The following is a 21,577-nucleotide window of genomic DNA, read 5'->3' as shown; positions in this document are numbered from 1 at the left end:
CACACACTGTAGCTGGTATTTTGGCCCATTCCTCCATGCAGACCTCCTGTCGCTGGGCAACACAGACTTTCAACTCCCTCCACAAATTTTCTATGGGGCTGAGGTCTGGAGACTAGCTAGGCCACTCCAGGATCATGATTTTACGAAGCCACTTCTTCATTGCCGGAGCAGTGTGTTTGGGATCATTGTCATGCTGGAAGTCTGAGCCACGTTCCATCTTCAATGCTCTCACTGATGGAAGGAGGTTTTGGCTTAAACTCTTACGATACATGGCCCATTCATTCTTCCCTTAAAACGGATCAGTCATCCTGTCCCCTTTGCAGAAAAGCAGCCCCAAAGCTTGCTGTTTCCACCACCATGCTTCACAATAGGTATGGTGTTCTTGGGCTGCAATTCAGCATTTTTCTTCTTCCAAATATGCCGAGTTGAATTTTTACCAAAATGTTCCATTATGGTTTCATCTGACCACATGATATTCTCCCAATCCTCTTTTGGATCATCCATATGCTCTCTGGCAATCTTTAGTCAGGCTTGGACATGTACTGGCTTAAACAGTGGGATACACCTAGCACTGCAGGATTTGAGTCCCTCTCAGCATAGTGTGTTACTTTGGTCCCAGCTCACTGCAGGGCATTCATCAGGTTCCTATGTGTAGTTCTGGAATTTTTGCTCACCGTTCTCATGATCATTTTCACCCCATGGGACGAGATCTTGCATGGGGCCCCAGATCGAGGGAGATTATCAATCGATTATCAATGGTTTCTGCCTAGTGTCCTTCGACTATTCTTTGGTCTTGGCCATGGTTGAGTTTGAAGTCCGACTGTTTGAGGCTGTGGACAGATGTTTTGTACAGATAATGAGGTCAAACAGGTGCCATTAATACAGGTAATGAGTGGAGGACAGAAGAGCTGCTTAAAGAATTTGTTACAGGTCTGTGAGAGCCAGAAATGTTGCTTGTTTGTGGGTGACCAAATATTATTATTTTCCACCATAAGACATTTGAGAAGGAAATATATATATATATATATATAATTTTTATTTATTATTTTTTGGACAATACAAGCAAAATGTTTGGACAACATTTATTTTCCAGTGAAAAATTTTCATTGTTATTTAGTTGAAAAGCAGTGTTTGAAGGACAACACAAGCGTAAACCATGTTCAATCAAAAGCTTGTCAGGGAATACGGATACTTAGCAGGGGAAAACTACGCTGCACGTCGAGGGAGTCAAGTCACGTGTACGTTCAGCGAGTACATTGTTGTTAGAAACGAGAGTGAACATCCGGGAGACGCCAGACGCTCGCTCCAGTGAAACGGAGTCGGGAGTTAGTCCCACCCCCTCTGCGCGTTTATTGCATCACAGAGTCCTTTAATAAACAAAGCCGTCACGTCATTGGTCCGTTCCTCTGTCACGTATCGAAAGTCACAAATGTCTGATTCCATTGCCCTCGTCTCCGGGAGAAACGGGCGAGTTGCAGAGAGGAGGCCCTGAACGGAACAGACAACAAGGTTATTTAGAAACGATATAAGTACATTATAACTCGGATAATTTCAACTCTTGTGAAAACTGGGTGTATAAATGGGCAAGGAAGTGAAGAATGTAGCAGAAAGTCCGCTTGCTAGCATCATCCCGGTGTCCATCGCTAAATGTTGTATGCTAGCGTTACTCTACAAACACTGCCTACAGTGGCTAGCTCGGGCAATTGTTAGGGTTTATATCCACTCCCTGTTTTTCGTTTTTACTGTCATAAATTCCTATATGTTACAGCTATATGTCTGCTTATATTCTGGGCCGTCTTCCATCGTGTAACAGCTCGTTTGGCGGTGATAGTTTTCTTCTTGTAACGATAGTTTATCTATCTCGGGATCGTAGTATGTATGCTCTTGGACGGTGATGAGACACTGTGAAGGTAAGACAAACGCATGGAAGCCGCCCCCCCATGTATATCATTTAATCTGGTTCATTTTCTCCCAGTAGTTCCTTTACTGGAGATATGTACACACTTTTTTCCAGGTTCAATTTCCTTTTTTTGCCTCAAACTTGTTAGAAAATCAAGTCTTGGGGCGTTGCTTTGTGGTCAAACTTGTGTTACAGCTTACGTTTAGAAGTTTATGAAACATGGTAATTTTTTTGACTAGGAACACCTCATGGGACTTGCTTGTTCACATGCAGTCATGTTCACTTATTCACAGTCACTCACACGCAAGTTTACTCATTCACAATCTCACACACACATGCATATTTAGTCTTTATTGGCTCTATTGATTTAATCATCTAAATATTGCAAACATTATTTCAGTGCTTTTAACTCTTCATATTGTCCTATGTTATATTTATCGTTGTACAAGTTCTCAGTTCTCCTGTGTGTGATGTAAAGCTGGATGCATTGCATAGTGACAAGCATTAGAAACATTTGAATTCAGTTATATAGCTCACTTACTGGTGCTGAGTCCTAATCACAAGTTTCCATAGCTAGTCTGATTGCTGATATTCTCTTGTTGATTCTTTTTAAAGGTTAACCAATAACCTCTCTTCTTGCAAAATTTTACACGAACTGTTATTGTTGAATTACTACACATACACAGTTTGTAACAGGCACAACTAGTTTATTTTGATGATGCTCGTTTAAGAAAAAGCTGGTTCGGAATGTTAAGGGCTATGAAAATAGATAGTGTTGCAGTCACACAGCTCCAGGGACCTGGAGGTTGTGGGTTCAAGTCCCGCTCCAGGTGACTGTCTGTGAGGAGTGTGGTGTGTTTTCTCTGTGTCTGCGTGGGTTTCCTCCAGGTGCTCAGGTTTCCTCCCACACTCCAAAAACACGTTGGTAGGTAGATTGGTGACTCAAAAGTGTCCGTAGGTGTGAATGAATGTGTGTGTGTGTGTGTGTGTGTGTGTGTGTGTGTGTGTTGCCCTGTGAAGGACTGGTGCCCCCTCCAGGGTGTATTCCTGCCTTGTGCCCAGTGATTCGGGGTAGGCTCTGGACTCAGAGACCCTGAAGTGGATAAGCGGTTACAGACACTGAATGAATGCAGTCTTTATGTATGTAAACAATTTTATAATACTCATTAGGGATGAGTCAAAATGGGCAGAGGTAGAGGTCTAATTTTTTCAAACAAAGCATGTAATATTTTAAAATTCAAAATCATTTTAAAAATTGTTGAAATGGAGATTAGATCCACCTTACAGGGGACAGTTTTGCCCTCTAGACCTACTAACCTGAAATACAATAAAATCAATATATTGTTTTAAGTCAGATCCAAACATATGATCACTGTATCTCTTAAGAAACACTTAATTGATTTTGCATTCAGCAGTCAAACATTTACTGCTATTACACATCCTTGGAAACAGTTTTCTTTATGTGGTTTTGTTGCCCATGCCAAACAATGTTTTCTTTTTACAGCTTAAAGCTCTGTCCATGATGAATGGCCTTGAGGACATATTCCTCCACCTGGAGCAGGTTTAATCTCACCCTCTTCCTGAGTGCCTGCCTCGCCACAAAAATATGACAGACAAGAAGGAGCCACCATTTTTCAATGATGATAATTTTGGGGTTGTTCACTACAAGCTGCCCTTCTATGAGACCATGGAGCTGTTCATAGAGACTCTGACAGGGACCTGCTTCCAGCTTCGGGTTTCTCCATTTGAGACTGTTATCTCAGTCAAAGCCAAGATTCAAAGACTGGAGGGTATGTATGCTTATGCAAATAAACTTATTTTGTTATGGTTTCTATGTGATGTTGAATTTGCTACCAAATAATACTATGAAGTGTGAAATGTCTGTTCTGCTTTGCATGGGTTTTTTTTATTTGTTGGAAACTCCAGTTTGTTTACATTCAGAATTTCAGCTTATATTTAGGTGGAAAGGTTTGTTTGAGAAGGAAAAACTGTTTTTTCCGAAATTGAACTTGCCTGTAAGTTGTTATTAACTGTTTGAATTACCACAGATGTTTGTTTGTAAGTCGAGCTGTTTAGTGTTTTAGTACTTTCAACGCAGTTAACATTCTCTAGAATTTAGAGTGGACTCCTATGTAAATAATCTGAAATCGCAGAAATAATTTAATATTACCCACATATGAAGCCTCTTTGTTTTTTACTCTTACTGACACTGGGGTTTTGTAAACTAATTGGTCTGGTTTCCAGCACACAAACATACTGGAGAACTAGCAAATGGTGAGGAAACATGTTCTGAATTTTATAAAATGTGTTTACAACGTGGCTTTATTTTATTATGCTATAAACTACAAATAAGTAGGTTGATCCAACTTTTGAAGCCAATTATTTTGTCAAATCAGGTCAAATCAGACTTTCCAGCACATCTTCATCACCCATTTAATTATAAGCATCAAAGCATTGATTAAGCAAGATTTAAGGTATAAAAACTGAGGTAAAACATAGGTTATCCAACATGATAAATATCTTGAGAATAATTACATTTTAGCTCAGTTTTAAGCCTCATGTTGCTATTGCTTCTTTCATTCTGTCTACAATTTCATACCCAGTGTGCAAGCATAAAATTTTAATTTTAATTGTTCATCAATTTCCTCAAAGCATTTTTTTGTCAGTCATTTTATCCTGTTTCTGTGTTGAGAAGACAGGGTATTGGCAGTTATTCACTGTACCTGCAAACACATGCATGATATATGCAGCTGTTAATGGTTAAAAGAAAAGCTCATTCCTCAGCAATTTTGTGTCTAGATAAATGTGTCTTTGTGTACATCAGACCCCTTAATTTTTAGTTCAGAATGTTATTGTCAAAATATTACATGAGTACCCTTAAGTCACATCACAAAGACTCCAGTGTGCTTCAATATGTTAGAATCACATTATGGATATTATCCACATCATTCAGCTCCAGCTGTAGTAATCTGGCAATACTCTTTGGTCTGATGAATTGTTCTTAGAACCAGAGACATTCAACAGATGTGTAATGTTCTGTGTGACAGTTGTTGGTAAAGCCACTCAACCTGGTACGTGTTTCATCAGTTTCACACATGAAGAGGCAAAAAAAGAAGCAAGGACAATAAATGTATTGTGTTTCTGTCCTTCAAAGCTACTGGTATTAACGAGTAAGACATTCATTGAAGCGTGTGCCATCTCTCTGAAGCTTATATTAAACCTCATAAAAGGGGTGACTTATTCTAAACATATAAAAAAAAAAAAGAGTACTATTTCACTCAGTCTCCAGTGAAAAGTCTTTTATTTCCTTTGTGAAATGGCTCTTCTGTTCCTGTTAAAAAGAGATAAGTGTCTCTAAGGGAATTGAATGCATTGAGTTAATTTCAGTTGCCTACAGTTTAATTCAGTTGTTTTCTCTTTCACATAATGAGTTGTACTTTGTCCTTGTTGCTGATTGACACATACACTTCATTGAAAATTGTAATTTTGGGTTGTGTGAGTTCTATGGATTCCACAGCTCTGTAGAAACACACCAGGCTTTGTGGTACATAGAGTAATGCTTCTCTAATTTATATAGTGATTAGAGTAGACTGCACTGGCTACTGTTAGGCTGAAGAGAGAGGTCTCTGAGTTTTTTGTACTTTTTTGATGAAGGTTGGAAGTTAGTAAAGATACATTGAAACTAGTTTTGTAAATTGGTAGATATTTTACCTGTTATATTTCAGTACAGGGCTCAGCCACAGAACATGGACTGGCCTAATAACATCATTATTGGTGCTCTTGTTGTATTTGTTTATGCCTGTGCCTATTTCAGATTTTTCAAAAATTTGAAATGTTTCTGACCTGTCCTTTTTGTCTTGACATTGTTTTATTTAACAATATCTTTAGATTAGGGATTTAAGTAATATTAGATCAGTATCCATTTTTACAGATGATAAAAATATCTGATTATGTGTAGATTTGACTGGAAATTCAAACAGATTGGATGTCATTTACTGCTTTGAAATTGCATGTTCAGCCATGTTTACGTGACATTGCTTTTTTTTGTTTACATAAATATTTCTTTCTTTTAAATACTAATCTTAATTTTGACATCTTATATATGTGTTTTTATTTATGTTTGTTGTTTACATATTAGAAAATACTGTCCATCAGAAACCTTTTTGAAGAAAAAAAAAACACCACTGGCATTCAGAGTTGCTATTTTGATGCTTTAATGATTCTATTGAGGCGCTGCCATCTTAACTGGACTTCATTACATACTCATTTGAATATTATATCTCATAATTACACTCTCTTAACTAATCTCAGGTCCTTTGGGAAGCTAAACAGCTCAGGTTAGCAGTGAAAAAGTCATTGATTGAATCTAATGAGGATAGAACTCCCTCTTGCTCAGCAGTTGATTCAATAAATTATGTAGACTCTGTCAGGGCAGATGCAGAAACAGAATTACCATATAGTCTCTCTGACAATCTAAGCCCTCTTATTTAAAACATAAGATTAGGGGAAAAATAGAGACAGTATTATGAAGGCAAATGTTTATTTAAAAAAAAAGTGTAAATAATCTGTGACCAGTTTTATGTTAAAATCAAAACACAGCATCTTTGAAGTTTTACTTCTAGTCATTGGTTTTTCAAAATACAATTCTTTTATTTTTGATGCTTGCAGCATATTGTTAAGACAATGTTGAGATGGCAAAGCCAAAAAAATCATACCATCAAAATAATTTTCTGTCTGATTCCCAGGCTGTTTATTCTTCATTATATTGTTACTTGGAAATTTAGACTCATGCAGGTGCATGATGCAGCGAGTGTGTTTATGAACAGAAGTACATGACCAGGCATGTTCCAGAACAATAGGAAAGCCATTTCCCATCCCACAGTCGTACACTATATACCCTGTTTGTCCACTACACCAGGGGATTCAAACTGAGCTCCCTGTATGGAGATTAGTGTTTCTCATTCCTGAAGGAACTCCTGAAGGCCGTAACTTACTGGCTGAAGTATATGTGCTGTGTGTGTTAAAATGCTAAACTCTGCAGTGCTTGCAGAACTGGACTTCGACAAAACACATCGACATCTTTCTTTTATCTCTCTTATCTTTTTTTTCTTTTCTTGTGCTGTTGTGCAATAACATACCATATGCCTTTTTCCCCTGTTGTTTACTAGTATCTCATTGCTTCTTTAAACTTGTGAAGATAGATGAACTGCAAAGAAGTAGAAACCATAATTGCGACAATTTTCAACTCATAATGTCTCTCATGCTTTTCATTAATAAGCAATAATGTCCGTGTATTGTAATATAATTGTCATTTCTTTTGTGTTTTGAAGCTGTATTTACAGTGATAATTGTTAAAACTCTTAGTCATTGTGTTTATGTAATGTTATGTTGTGTGCTTATTTTAATGCTTTGAAAGTTGGTGTTTCCTGTCCATCTGCAGGTGATAGTTTTGAAAGTGCTTTAATATTATCTATTAATGATGAGCTTTTGTCATGCTGTAAGGATGAAACACTTAACAAATGGCCCACAACTATGCTTATTGGTTAAACATGAATTTGGTTGTTCAGTATCATAGTTGGAATTTCAAAAGTTGTATGTAGTGAGTGCATTCCTGTTTAGTTCCATTTGGTTTTAAAATTCAATTTTTTTTAATTCATAAGATTGATTGTATATTTGACTATTAATTTTTTGTTGGGCCAGTGATTAATGTTGGTGAACCTAAGTCTGCTGAGAGAGATGACCTGTTGCTGTTTAATATGCTGAGTGTGAACTAGGTGAACAACTGTAGTAATTCTACCTAGAAAAAAGTAACACGAGTGGCAGTTTTAATTTTTAATGAATAACTCCTTTTTAATCATTTTTAATTAATAAATGCCTGTCCCTTTTGTAAACATTTTGGAGCCAGCATGTCTCTGAAAGTTACAGAAGCATTAAACAAAATGATCTGTGAAAGAATGCAAATGTTATGTCAAAGGTGTACATTTCAGGAAGAACTACCAACAATGTAAATACTTTAAGAGACAGACTTGGTGTTCGGTGACTAAACCGTTTCATTAGCATATTAAATCTGCTAGTAACAGGAAGACAAGGCTGGCAAAACAAGGCCATAGTGCACTGATTAATGTTAATGAGCTATAATGACTCATGTTTTGATCAATTTCCCTGTTTCTAACTGGGAGTGTATGTCTATTTATATTTTTGAGGCAGTGAAATCAAAACAATTTGAATAGTGCAAACGTTTTGGGGATGGTCCTTGTTTACAGTGTATGTATTCTCACTGGTTGGTGATTTATCCAATAAAGGATAAATTATTCAGATGCACATTCTAAGTTGGCCATACTTGGACCCGGACGTGACGTTTCACAAGGTCCATATGTCACTACTTAACAAGCTGATAGGCACAGATGACATGTCTACATATACAATTACAACCATACACCATTTTGCTTGTATTGTACGATAGATACCCATCCATTTAAAAGTTTTCTGGCTCATTGTCTGAGAGTTACTATGTCCTTTTAATAGAAATGAAATAAACAACCTAGCTGAGCACCGCTTGCAATGGCCTCTCCAACTTTAGGTAATTTTTCAAACCTGAACCAGAGTGAGAATTAATTTAAGCTAGTGGTTGTAGGTACCATTTTTAACTGAGTCATAATTAGCTGCTCTGTTTGCAAAGATGACACATATATGAAATATGTATTTTTTGTTATTTTTTAAATTTTATTTATTTAATTTATATTTCCTTATATTTATATATCCTTATTGTAGACTATGAATACTCTACAGGATTTCTGAGCTTTGCTCTGTCAAGCCTTTTGTGCAATGAAAAGGGTTAATTGTAATGTGGTCTGTAGTGAAAAGCTCTGTACAAACAAAACTGAATTAATGAATTCAACCATTAAATTGTTGCCTTGATTGATGTGCATGTGCTACAGAAGGGGGCAGCACTAAGTCACGTTTGTTCCACTGAATGTCAGCTCTTGGTGGATGTGTACTTTTAACATGTGGAACCTTATACAAACTGTGTTTGGCTTATTTTTTCCACTGCTTTAGTTGAAATTAGTTTGGAAGGTGATAGTAATGAAATCTCCCAATCAGGTAAAAGCGTTTTGTGTGCTTTTTTTTGTTAGATTTCTTTCTCCTTTTCTTTTTGGCACAGTACACTTAAAATTCCCTATAATATTATATTGCAAGCTCCCCATGAATGGCTGTGGCGTTATGAGGATATTTTAGACATGCTTTGCATTACAAGCTGCTTCCTGATGTTCTGTGTGACTTCACTGATGTTACAAGAACTTGTGATCAGGTAGTTGGCAGTTCATGGCATTGTTATGATGTTCTTCAGTGGGGTGATTTTTATCAACCTTTTGTGAACTGATTTTTTTCTGTTTAAACATAGCAATATTTATGAATGCTCACCGATGTTTAGTGGAATCTGTTTAGGATGGTCAACACAGAATATACAGTATGACCACAGCCCGTCGCCTTCATTTCATTACAGTGCAAAAACCATTAAACACACTATGCCCTACCGCACATACTCAAAGAGGAAATGCTATGCAAAACTCACATATTTCAGTGTATTAGCACATTAATTTAGGGATCTGGAACCAGATCAGTGTTTTTTTTATGATTTGCCAACATTTGTCAACATAACTTGTTCTGGTTTTTGTGCTGCTTTTTACTTGGCATGCAGTCATGTCAGAGCCTCTCCAATCACACTGCAGAACCCAGAAATAAAGAGTCAGATTAAGAACAGAGAATGAGAAAACTGTGAATCCATTAAAATGGCAGAGAAATAGATAGTTGACTTAAAGTAGAACTTCTGTGTGCCTTACTTGTTGCTCCTGTTTCACATGTTTCATTCTAAACATGGCTGATTAGGCAGGATGAAACGGGTGCTGTAGTGTTTAATCATTGTGGTATTTTGACCAAAGCATATGTTGCATTGAGATGCCAGAGAACTGGGATAACATTGGAAAAAGGGGTTTAATATATCTTCTTTACCATATATGGGTATTTATTTATAAGTTTTTCAGTTATCTATTTTGATATGTGGTTGGTTGTTAGCATGCTCAGATTTTCTTCTTTTCTTCTTTAAGGTATCCCAGTTACTCAGCAGCATTTAATCTGGAACAGTTTGGAACTGGAAGATGAATACTGTTTGCATGACTATAGGTAAATTTCTTGATTTCTGTACTTTACAGTGATTTAGGGATACCATGAAGTACATATGAGTTTTAATTTAGCTACAGAAAGCAACAACTTTCTAAGTTCTCATGTTTTAAATTTGGTCAGTTCTTGTCATTAACTTGGCATGACCTTTAAATCTATCAAGCCCATCTGCACATTTTTAGAATTCCTATCCATTGGGAGATGTTTAATGAAATGTTAATGGTGCTTGTTTTTTTTTGTTTTTTTTTTTGATAAGAAGTAACTGTGATTTCAGCATTTCAGAAGGCTGCACTCTCAAGCTGGTTCTTGCCATGAGGGGTGGGCCTATTAACACCAGACGAGGTATCTGACTTGCTTAATTTTGTTTTGTACTGCATTAAAGAAAAAACAGCAGTGTCCATTCTGCCTTAATATTAATTATATTTATGCACACATTTTTTGCACAATATAGACTTTGTTTGTAAGGAAGAAAAATATAAAGTTGTACCATAATTTTATTTTTTTTTTAAACTGTATGACTTCCTGCTTTCTGCCTCTCTTTTATGTTTCTTCAGTTACTGTGGATGACTCAGTGAAGGAAACATCTGAATGCTTAGATTTCAGGAGGGATGAGGTGTGGGAAAAGTCTCTGCTTAATAAACAGGTGACTTTTCTTGTGTACAAAGAGGGCGACAAACTCAACTTCCTGCGGGTTGTGGACCGTGGAGATGGAACCCTCACACCTGTGTCTGAGTCGCTAAGGTCTGCCTTCTGTAGACAATGGATTTCTTCCTTTTTAATAGGTTCAGTTTGAACATGTTAAGTTTTACTGGCTCAGTTATTTTTTCAATGAAACAGAGTTGCATTTAACACATAAGGTGACACTTTTAAGAGTATTTTGCATACATGTAAGTATGCGCATGACTTTATTAATGATTTTGACTGATTTGAAACGGAACAATTATTATTCTTAAATTATTTTTGTGTAACGCATTATATTGTATAAGGATTGACTTTGTTTGATCTTCTTGTGCATACCTCTTGATCATTCTGTCTGTTTTGGTTCAAAATTTGATGTGAATTTTAATTTGCTTATTAAATGGTCAGCTCCTGTCATGTGAGCCAGTACAAGGAAGCTTAATAAATTGCTATGTAATAATGAAAAATAGACAAGTTAACTTGAAGACATTAAAATTCCCTAACTTAATTTATACCAAAACATGGAATGAAATACATGAGGGTTTATTTGACTTATACCCATATTCTAAAATTGGACTTGTTGTTTGAACATGCTGAACACAAGCTAACTGTACTATAAGACAATGAAACAAACACAATTGCTTGGTTATGCCTGTAAAGATGAAAGACAGTGTAATTCATCTTAAGTTCATCTTGTGTATGATTGTGGTCAAATAGCATAGCAAAAAAAAAAGGTTAAAAAAAGTATGAGATGCAACATTAGGGTTTGGAAATTCATATTTGTTTGTGTGTATTTTACAGAGGTGGTTCTGTGCACAATGTGTACAGTGAGGAACAAGAGAATGGTGTAAGTGCATCCTCTGTGAAGCTGACTTTGGAAAACACCATTACCATGTTTAAGATGAAGGCCCTCAAATCCAAGATGGAGAATATGAACCTCAACAAAAAGGTACAAGAGGAGGGACTTGTGTTCTTAAATATCACTGGTGTGTTGCACACCAATATTTCATTAATTCTGCAACAGTATAAAATAGTGATAAAGAAAAGACTGCTCACTCTGTCTGACACAGCGGCTGTCTCAAAAACATTCGATTTGCCACTAAAGCAGACTCTGAGAATACAGTTTCCAGCTGGCTGTAAGGAGTGTCGTCTGGCCCACAGTGATTGTGATTAACCAGCTCAGTAATAAATACAAGCTTGGGACTGGGACATTAAATTAATTACTCACAGTCATAAACCTGATAAATTGTTAGCACTCTTGCAAGTGTGTGTGGTTTTTTTGGGGGGGTGGGTGGCCTTGGAGTAAATGGCTGTTCATGTGGTTCAGCACTCATTTAAACCTATGACTGACAGTACGCATGTTTACATTTATTTTAAACATGTTGCCTACTTTTTATTTCTCTCCTTGTACATGTGGCCTGTTTTCCATCCCAAGAAGACTGCTAAGTTGAAAGTCAGGCCTCCAGTAGGGCCCAGGCCTTGCAGTAGTTCGCTCACTTCTGTACGCCACCACAGAATGTTCCGGGTCCTTCCTCAGATTGGTCATGCCTCTGCAACGCATCTACCTCCAGTTAGTGACCAGCAGCAATCTGCAAGCCTTTCCTCTGCCGCTGGCCCGTACAACACACCTCTTGGCTCTTGTAAATCTATTCCTTCATTGGCAGCTTCTAGCATATACATGCTTCAGGAGGGCCAGCCATGGAATGAACTCACCTCTAGGAATATAAGGCCACCTTCCCAAGTCTCCAGCCTGGATGTGGGTGAGTCCAAGCTCGTAAAAGATTTTGTGTACCCACCAATCCCTCCCCTGTCTCCGCAAGACAATGCAAATTTACAGAACGACCGGACATCGCTAGTGGAAAATGCAGTCGTGATAGAGCCTCCCAAAACTGTTCCATTTAACAACCTGCTTCCAGAACCCCTGAGCCTAGATGTATCCCCTCAGGACTCCTTAGGGACTTTGACAGAGCCCATGACTGCACATTCTCTGTTGTCCCAAGCAATGGGGTCAGACTCGGACAGCATATGGACTGTAGGCACTGAAACACTACAGTCCCAGCCTGAATGTGACACATGGCCCATGGGCACTAAGACACTAAAGTCCCAGCCTGTGCTGAGATCCCTGCACATCTCCTCCGAGCCTTTGACACCTCCATACATTCCTCAACCTTTTGAGTTCACAGGGGCCTCCCTGAGGACCAGTCCAGTACATACATGTCTCAGCTCTAATGATGTTCCTCCTGTCCCCCCCCATTCAGCCTCACAGGCTTCCTCTCTTCATGGCATTAAAATAGACTCTCCTGGCAAGCGGTTGGAGAAGGTCTCCAAGAGCAAGGCACGAAACATTACTAAGATCTCCAACAAAGCCTCCAAAGAGCCACTGGGCTATGTCAGTAACACAGAGCTTCTAGCATCTATGACCAGTTCTGGAGGTCAAGAGAGTATGGCAGGACCTTGTGCGCTGGGCAGTCTGTGCAATTCTTCAGACCCCCCACCAGCCAACATCCATCTGTTCCAAGAAGACCTATTCCGCAGAATAAACCCCCTGCAGAGAGCCACATACATGGTAAGTAAGTCCTAGAAATACAGAGCTGTGTTCTACACCTCTGTTTTGCACTGTGTGAACTCCACTTTTGTTTCATCTATTGTTGTGTGTGGTGCTATACAATTGTTTTGTTTGACATACAGATGGCATTCAGTTTTCTGATACTCTGCCTTGAGTGTGTTCAAAGTAGACATTTTCTCTAAACTCTGCAATTTCTAAAAGTGCTGCCTGTTGCATTTTTTTCCAAGAACAGAATATTTTTTGGAGAAGAACAGAATGACATCATGCATTTTTATCAGTCTACATATAGTTCATTGAGTAATAAAATAATAATAAAAATGAAAATTACAGTGCTTAGGGGAGAACAGACCTTAGTTTTCAGGAGCACTCCCATATTTATGTTTTTGCCATAGCTAGGGTTAAATATTCAAGAATAAATCAAATTTACTTGTTAATAATAATGATAACAGAAAAAGTAAACCATAAGCCACAAGGTTGGTTGGAAAATCAAATGGAATGGAAAAAAATCTATGGTAGTAGTGCTGTAGTTGTGTGAATATTACATGAGCTGCTTATTGTTGTTTATTCCATGAATAAAATACTTACTCTAAATTTGTGTATGTTATGATGCATTCAGTGTTCGTGTTAATGTTGGTTCCTACAAGTAGAAACTTGGCTATAATAAACTACCCTTCAAAATGTAGGCTATAATGTATATGTTGTAATGAAATTTTGTACGTTTACAATGTTATGTGTTTTCAGCCATCAGGAATGCTGGGCTCTCAAAGTGGACCATCTACTTCAATAAAGAGACAAGGTAAGTCTATACACTTCATAGTCTTCAATACACAGAAAAAACATAATACTGACACATTCAAAAAAGTGTACACTGAACAAAAACACTATCTTTTTCTGAATTAGATCGTTACCATCTATTATTAAATTATTATTACCATCTGATATTAAATGATTGAATTGACATATTCCTAGTCGATACACTTGGTCAGACATACGAAACTTCTAGGAATATCTTATTACATTAGGTCTAGGAGTAACCTTATCTGTACCAGAACACCTGGTCATCTCCTGTGTAGTTGCAACCCTTTATTCTCCATGTATGTGTTTTGTCTGTGTGAATGTTCAGCCGTGGGCCAGTTGGGAATGTTTTCAGCATTTTAGAGCCTTGTAGCTCTATCTCTCTGCATCCCAGATAACTATTTAATGCTACACTGCACACATTCAGAGAAATGCTTTATCAGATCTGGAGACCAGAAAGCTGCTAATGAACTGTCGCATCTCTCAGCCTCAAAAACCACATAGTCTAGACCTTTGTGTCCCTGTCTAACACCCCACCCCCCACCACCACCACCATCACACGCACATACACCAACCCCACAGGTAGGTTCATTAACCTGGATAGGATTAATTAAATATCTGATAATGAGGGCAAATATGTCACTCTGCTTTCAGCTTCTGCTTGGCTTAGTTTTATCACAAACTCTTACTTCACTCTTACACGTGACCTAAAGCATTTTGCCGGAAATGTCATGAATCTGAAATGCATTACCTCACATTATTATTTATGTCATTGGCATCCATAACATGGCTTTAAATTCTCTGAGGAATATTTTTTTGACTGATCACTGTCTGTAAGAGAGAATAAGAAGAACCATGAGTGCCCATCACTCCAGGTATAACAATGCTGCTTTTCTACTTCATAGGGCTAATGTATGTTTTATAGGCCCAGCAGTGATGCAGAAAAACACCTGGTAGAAAACAAGCAACAGGAAATGTAAACCATAACCCTTCCCCCATCAGTAATCTTCACAGATATGTGCGCATATACATGTTCACAAATTCAGTTAGATGTATACTTTAGCCACACAATCACATAGGGAATATGCAGCTCCCAACAAGGCATCATCTACCATGCTTTTTCTGATTTAAGAAAACAGAACTCTAGTAGTTTTCAGGGTTTGTTTAATGTGAGCAGTTCCCCAGTATCTGATTTTTGTCAGACCGCCTTCCGGCTGGCCTAGAAGGGGCATTATCTCTTATTGACTGACTGACTGACTAGGCCTGTCACGTTTATTGCATAATCGCATAATTGCGATTATTTGAGCAATTTTATTTCAAACCCAACAAAAAAAATATCAATTACTTGTATTTTTTTTAAACAAATAAGGTGAGACAAATGAGTAAGGAGATTTAGGCTATGAATATCTCCTGCTTATACACTACGTTTATTGGAGTATGTTTTATTTCAGCAACTGTAAATATAAAAGTACACTATGTGGCACATATCGACAAGGTAGCACAACTTGTCAGAACAGAAGAATTTGCAATAAAATGGTGGCGGTAACAGGTGCCAATACAACAAACTTGAGAAATCATTTGCAGATCCATCACTCCATTTTCCTCTCCTTCTTTTTTTGTTCTACTGTTCTCACTGTCTATATAATATGACCTATATCAGACATAAGTCTGAACAGATCATTCTCCTAAACTGACCTGCACGCACAAGAACGATGTTTCAGGTGCTGACCAGAAGGAAATGTCCATTTCATACAGCTGTTTCGGTTTTATAAATGATGGAATGGGACTGGTGTTTTACAGCAGCTCTATAAAACAAAACCTCCCTTTTCTTTATTGCACATGAGTTCTATGTTAAAAACAGGGTATTAAATAAAGACTGTAAAGAATACTACAACGCGAACGGATTTTCTTCCACTCTAAGCGCAAATTTCCCAGGTTTCTCATGAACAATAGGCCTCCAAAGAAAACTAGACGACATAACGAGTTTAATATTTCCATGAGCCACATTTATACAGCTTCATACTAAAATGAATAACATAAAACTGATATAGAAATAAGTTTCCCATTTTTTTTTTTTTGCAAAATGCTTTGACCTAGTCCTTTCGACATCCTAACCATCTTGAATTAAAATGAAAAAATGCTTTGGACTGTAGTTCCGGAGATCATTCTCAGCGGCTGGAGTGATGTAAACGTCACATGAATTCCGACCTGGTCATTCAGACAGACTCGAATTTCCGCAGATCGGACATGGATCAGATTTTAATACTACATATGAAAGTGGCCCAAATCTGATATGAAATAGTCAGATTCAATGCGATTTGTGCTGTTCACACAGGCATATGAATGACACATCCATGTCACATATGAGATTGGATTTGGGCCTCTTTACCTACTGTGTGGACGTAACCTTAGTATTCCTTGCCCAGAATATGCCAAACAAGCAAATAACAGATGTTTAAGCCGTAGTACATTTGATTAGATTTTTTGCCTATTTTGAGATTTTGCAACTATTGTTTTCAAGCATACTAATTTAATTTAAAAACAGGGCAAGGGACAAATATCTTTACATACCTTTTTGAATTAGCTGTTGAATAAACTGACGTTCTTTATCATAATATTGAGTGTACATTATTATGCTATCCTATAAGTATACAGGCCTATTAATAAACTGGGTGTGGAAAAAAAACAGACATTTTTAATTGCAATTACTTGTATGAAAATTAATCATCAGTTAATATTTCATGATTGTGACAGCCCTATGTTGAAACGCATGATTGTGACTCCTAATGTTGAAATGCACATGCACAAGTAAGAACTGTTAGTTCAGCCATATTTCACAGAGAACTTAAGTTGGCATTACTACAGCGTCTGTTGTTAACTCAACCATATTTCACATGGTGCTTTTCCACCACTGAGTTCAGTTTCTGCACTAAATTTGGAACCGTTCAGCACGCTTCCACTGACATAAACTGGTTCGTGAACCAGAAAAATTAGTTCCCAGCTAGAACCAAAGAAGAGCAGATTCTTCAGAGCGAAACGTGGGCTGTGTTTGGCGCAACGCTATGTGCGTAGGATTGCATAATTTTTCTTATTTCACGTGAGTGTGTCTTTGCCTGAAATATTGTAAAAGGAATTGGTGGAGAGACATTTTGTGGGGTTAGTGAGTTTTATATATATATATATATTTATATAGCTGCGCACATCCACCTTAAACTTCACCTGCTTCCCTTCTGTTATATTGAATAAATAATAATTGTAATTCTTAAAATCAACAAAATGTTCTTGGTCTAATTTTGTTCTTTGATGGTGGGTAATCTACTATTTATTTTTAAATAAAATGAACTAGAAAAACACTGATGCTAGTGTTGTATATTATGAAAAAACCTTGTGCTCCTTTTTTAATTTCTGCATTTATTAGTCCTGCCCTCCATATTTTCTGTACAGCACAATCACATAATAAAAAACACATGTAAACAAAGGCATTGATGTGAAGCACCAAAGCTTCTCCAGACCTTCCAATGACAAGGGGATGTATTTTGGGCTTTTCCTGTTTTTGAAATGCCAGAAACACCTTTGGGACAATGGCTAATGGTGGTCCAGCAAAACTAGGCTTGCCTACTTTTGTTGTTTATTTTTTGAAATGTTCCCAGAAATATTCCTGCCAGTTTTTGCATGCCATCCCCAATGTGCTGTCATATCTGAGATTGTCAGTGGCACAGAGCACATCTATAGAAGCATGCATCAGGACTGATAGCTCTAGAAGAACACAACTACAAATCCAATCTCATGCCTCAATGCCTGGCCTAGTGCTTCTTCTGGCTGTTTCCGTCACACACAAGTTCCTTTATCATACTGTTGCATGCCTCTTCGTTCCTTATTTTGTGACTCGTTGCACAAACTAAAGCATGATTGGAAGAGATGAACAGTTTTCTCTGATTATTGTTCTTTATTGACAATTATTAAATGTTATGAATTCAATATTTTTACTGGTTTTCAGAGCTGCCAGAGTTGTAAAAACTGTGCTGTGACTGTGTGCTCTTCTAATACATGCCAGAATTCCTCAGCCACTCACTGCTAAATTAATAATCAAATCCATGCTGGACTTGGAATCTGAATTTATTTGTGGTTAGCTTTCTACTTAAATCCTGATGTCCACTGAGGATTTTATTCTGAGTCTTTCTTGCATATGGACAGTGCTTAGATGAGTTCTACTTTGTACTGTTTTGGTTTCAACAGTGGAATGTATTGTCATTGGCCTTTAGCAGAAGAATCCTGTTTATTGGTGCAGTCACTTAGGTTGCATAACAGTGGAAATGTTTTGCCCTTTGTGAAGTATTTTTCATTAATGAAGTTTGTTTGTTTATTTAATAAAGATTCTTTCATGCAGAATTAGATTTCTAATAAATGCATTTCTCTTTTTGTTGTTGTTGTTTAAATTATTGTTGTAATGCTGTTAACTTTTTTTTCCCCTTCCTTTCCCTTTCCCCTCTTTTCAGGCACTCCAACGTATCACCTCCCTCCTGTGAAAGCCCCTGCTGGCTCAAAGAAGAAGACTTCAAAGCACTGCTTCTTGTGTGGGAAGAAGACCGGGCTAGCCACCAGCTATGAATGCAGGTACTTACCTTAGGCTACAGGGAGATGATGTTAAGTCTCTCATGTTCAACTGTGCCATTCCTTCAAAACCTGGGTAGGCAAGAGCTCAGTCTAAGCAGGATGTCTTAAGAATGCTTTTGATCAGAACTATCGTGTGTGTGCTTCAGTTTCAGTCGTTGGCCAAGTGGCCTTTAAAACCTGATGGAGTCCTTAATATGTTATGTATGCAGGATTTCTTGCCTCGTGTCTGAATTATCCCAGAGCTGCCTTTATAGACATCGTCTGTGTTATTGTCTGTGCATTGCATCTCATAGCAAGGATGTTGTTGGACCAGACTGGGGTAATGTGTTTAAGGATCTTGGTCAGAAAAGCAGATTTCAAATCAGTAACTGGGCTCCAAAATGCTCTGTGAAGGCATGTATCTGTATTCTGACCATGTTGTGTATGATGTCATTCCTGGCTGGCCCCAATCTTTATCTCTGCTGCCAGTGTTCCTAATGTGCAGAACCTTGTGATTCAAAGCTATTATGAATTTTGAATGATATCTTTTTCGTATTTTTGGTCAGATGTTAGAGAGCTAATGCTGGTTAATGATAGATAGCAAAGTGACTGGAAGTCATTCTAAATCCAAAACAACAACAAAAACGATCACAGAGGACTTCAGAACTGAAATGTAAACTGTTTAGCTTTGGTTAATGATTGATTTCAAGTTACTTAACGTCTTTGCAGTGTTCCTCTTTGGAAATGAGAAACTAAATTGAAATAATGCTGACTCCTTTTAGATTTGCCCTCCTAAATTATTATTTTTTTCTTATTGTAATATGTTGGTGTGTATAATGATATAAGAGCTGGTACTAACCTAAAAGTTAAATAGCTTCATAACATCATGTTTGTGACACACTTTCTTCAAAATACCACAAGGATCAAGCACCACACCCTTCTCACCCTGATTATATTTCCTTGTTCAAAAAAACCTGTTTGAAATCTTGTTCCTGTAATGATAATCCATACATGGCTCCTATCCCAGAGTAAGCAGCAAGAAGCATGGTTCAGAAATGCTTGTTTTTCCTGTTTCTGCTCAGTTCCCTTATCTCCAATTTTCTTGTCTGTTTAAAGCATTTCTTGTCTGTTTGCAGCATTTTTTGGCTATGTCCTACAATTTTTTTCTCCTCTCTCTCCTTCTTTTGTGCTCTGAGTGGATGTTGCCGATGTTGTGGGTGTCACCTGGTGAGGGTGATACAATTCCTGTCATGACACCAGAATAGAAGACCATTTTTTTCCCTGAACCTCATGTTCACATTGCAAAAGAAAAAAAATTTGAGTTGCCTTATTTAAAATTTTTTGTGTTGGTAGGCACTCCAGGTACAAATATGTATGAACACAAGCACTAAAACAGAGGTTTTCATAATATGACCTATTTTTAAACACAAAGATTTGCTTAGTTCACTTAGACATTTTTTTTTTTGTCTCTCCTGATGATGTTCTGTTTTCCCCTCTAAGGTGTGGCAACAACTTCTGCTCAACGCACCGCTATGCAGAGACTCACAACTGCACTTACGACTATAAGAGTGCAGGGCGCCGCTTCCTACAGGAGTCAAACCCCATCATTAGTGCACCAAAGCTGCCCAAAATATGAAGGCACAACATGGATGCTTCATGGGGAAATACATGATATTCATTAACAATGACTAAAACATTAAGAACTCTATCACCAGTGTGTGCATTTATCACCATGTTTGCTTAACTGTTAATGTGTAGAAACAGCAAAAAAAAAAATAAAAGCACAGACTTTCCTTTTTTTTAAGCAGTAATATTTGCGCAAATGTGAAAATAATCTTTCCTGTTTACTTCACATACACTAAGAAAAATACATGAACCTGGCATGAGAAGTAGGTTGATACTAAAGTTTCCATTTATGCTAAATACTTTAAATTAACATAATGCATGACTTCAAACGTGTATATATTTTTGTTGTTTGTTTGTTTAAATGTTTCTTAGAACTGGAGAGGTGGTCATTGAGAGTCCTTGAGAGATGCACTTTAGAAATATTGAATACTTTGTGGGAATATAGACAGACTGAGTTATTTGTGATGTATTGACTGTTTGAGTCCCAAAATTCAACATTTACCTTTTTTTTATATATTTTTTTTCTTTCTGAAGAGGTCCATTTCATGCCTACAGTAGTCTATTCAACAAGGTCCTACACACCATGATAAACGAGTACATCTGTCAAATATTGGGTTTCACTGTCTGTCAGCTATAAACACCACTATGCAGTAAGGCCACGTAGCATTTTCAGAAGGGCTTGTAAGATGTGGGCACTTTAGCTAGTTGCTGTTGTGAAGGTTCCTTTTTTTTTTTTTTTTTTTTTTAAACTGTCATTTTTTTAATTATTGCACAGTCACCAGTTGTTGCTTAAAGATTTCAATATTTATCTGCAGCTAATAAAATATACTTGTGTTTCCTTAGGGCTATTTGTGTTGTAACTGAGTCATTGTGGGCGTTGTGATGTAAAGCAAAACCTATTGTATGATTAGCAGGACTTTTTCTGCTTCACTAACACACTTATTATCCACTTTGTTAGGTGCTCATTTGGTTTCTAACTATAACAGTTGTCGAATATATCAGGTTAACTTTCTGTATAAATGCTTTTTGTAGCTCTGCAATTTCAGACTTACATTTTAGTTTTATCAGTTTTTCTGCATAATTTATCCTTTTTTTAATATACATCTTGGTAATGAATGCACAGTTATCACTGGAATAATTTTGGAACACATTTGACTGATCGGTCAAGTAGAATGTATGGTAAACATATATAGAATGTTTGTAGAGGTACAAGTGTGTTGGACACAGCCATGTTGCTGGAG

The 21,577-nt window shown here is 37.3% G+C and overlaps 1 protein-coding gene across 7 annotated transcripts; it reads left to right on the top strand.

The window, feature by feature from the left end:
• Positions 1 to 1,343: 1,343 nt before the first annotated feature.
• Positions 1,344 to 21,342, top strand: zfand4 (zinc finger, AN1-type domain 4). 7 transcript variants are annotated; one of them, XM_066680023.1, is made up of 11 exons: positions 1,344 to 1,910; positions 3,405 to 3,690; positions 10,006 to 10,081; positions 10,335 to 10,420; positions 10,633 to 10,819; positions 11,558 to 11,705; positions 12,192 to 12,516; positions 13,015 to 13,322; positions 14,064 to 14,118; positions 18,614 to 18,731; positions 20,211 to 21,342. In XM_066680023.1, the coding sequence occupies exons 2-11, from the start codon at positions 3,507 to 3,509 to the stop codon at positions 20,344 to 20,346; spliced, it is 1,623 nt and encodes a 540-aa protein (XP_066536120.1). In that variant the 5' UTR covers positions 1,344 to 1,910; positions 3,405 to 3,506; the 3' UTR covers positions 20,347 to 21,342. The 7 variants fall into 7 exon arrangements, with proteins under 7 accessions (XP_066536120.1, XP_066536116.1, XP_066536114.1 ...); XM_066680019.1 differs by having other exon boundaries at positions 1,354 to 1,910; positions 10,338 to 10,420; positions 12,192 to 13,322; XM_066680017.1 differs by having other exon boundaries at positions 1,354 to 1,910; positions 12,192 to 13,322.
• The last annotated feature ends 235 nt before the right edge of the window (positions 21,343 to 21,577 follow it).

Source organism: Hoplias malabaricus, chromosome 8 (genome assembly GCF_029633855.1).
Source record: "Hoplias malabaricus isolate fHopMal1 chromosome 8, fHopMal1.hap1, whole genome shotgun sequence".
Taxonomy (NCBI): domain Eukaryota; kingdom Metazoa; phylum Chordata; class Actinopteri; order Characiformes; family Erythrinidae; genus Hoplias; species Hoplias malabaricus.
Note: the sequence above shows the minus strand (reverse complement) of the source record. Positions and strands in the feature narration are given on the sequence as shown.

Excerpts from the sequence above, each read along its gene's own strand:
- zfand4 (XM_066680017.1), top strand. The coding sequence starts at position 3,507 with ATGACAGACAAGAAGGAGCCACCATTTTTCAATGATGATAATTTTGGG. Across the intron at positions 11,706-12,191 it reads ATATGAACCTCAACAAAAAG|AAGACTGCTAAGTTGAAAGT; the intron begins GTACAAGAGGAG and ends TTCCATCCCAAG. Across the intron at positions 18,732-20,210 it reads GCCACCAGCTATGAATGCAG|GTGTGGCAACAACTTCTGCT; the intron begins GTACTTACCTTA and ends TTCCCCTCTAAG.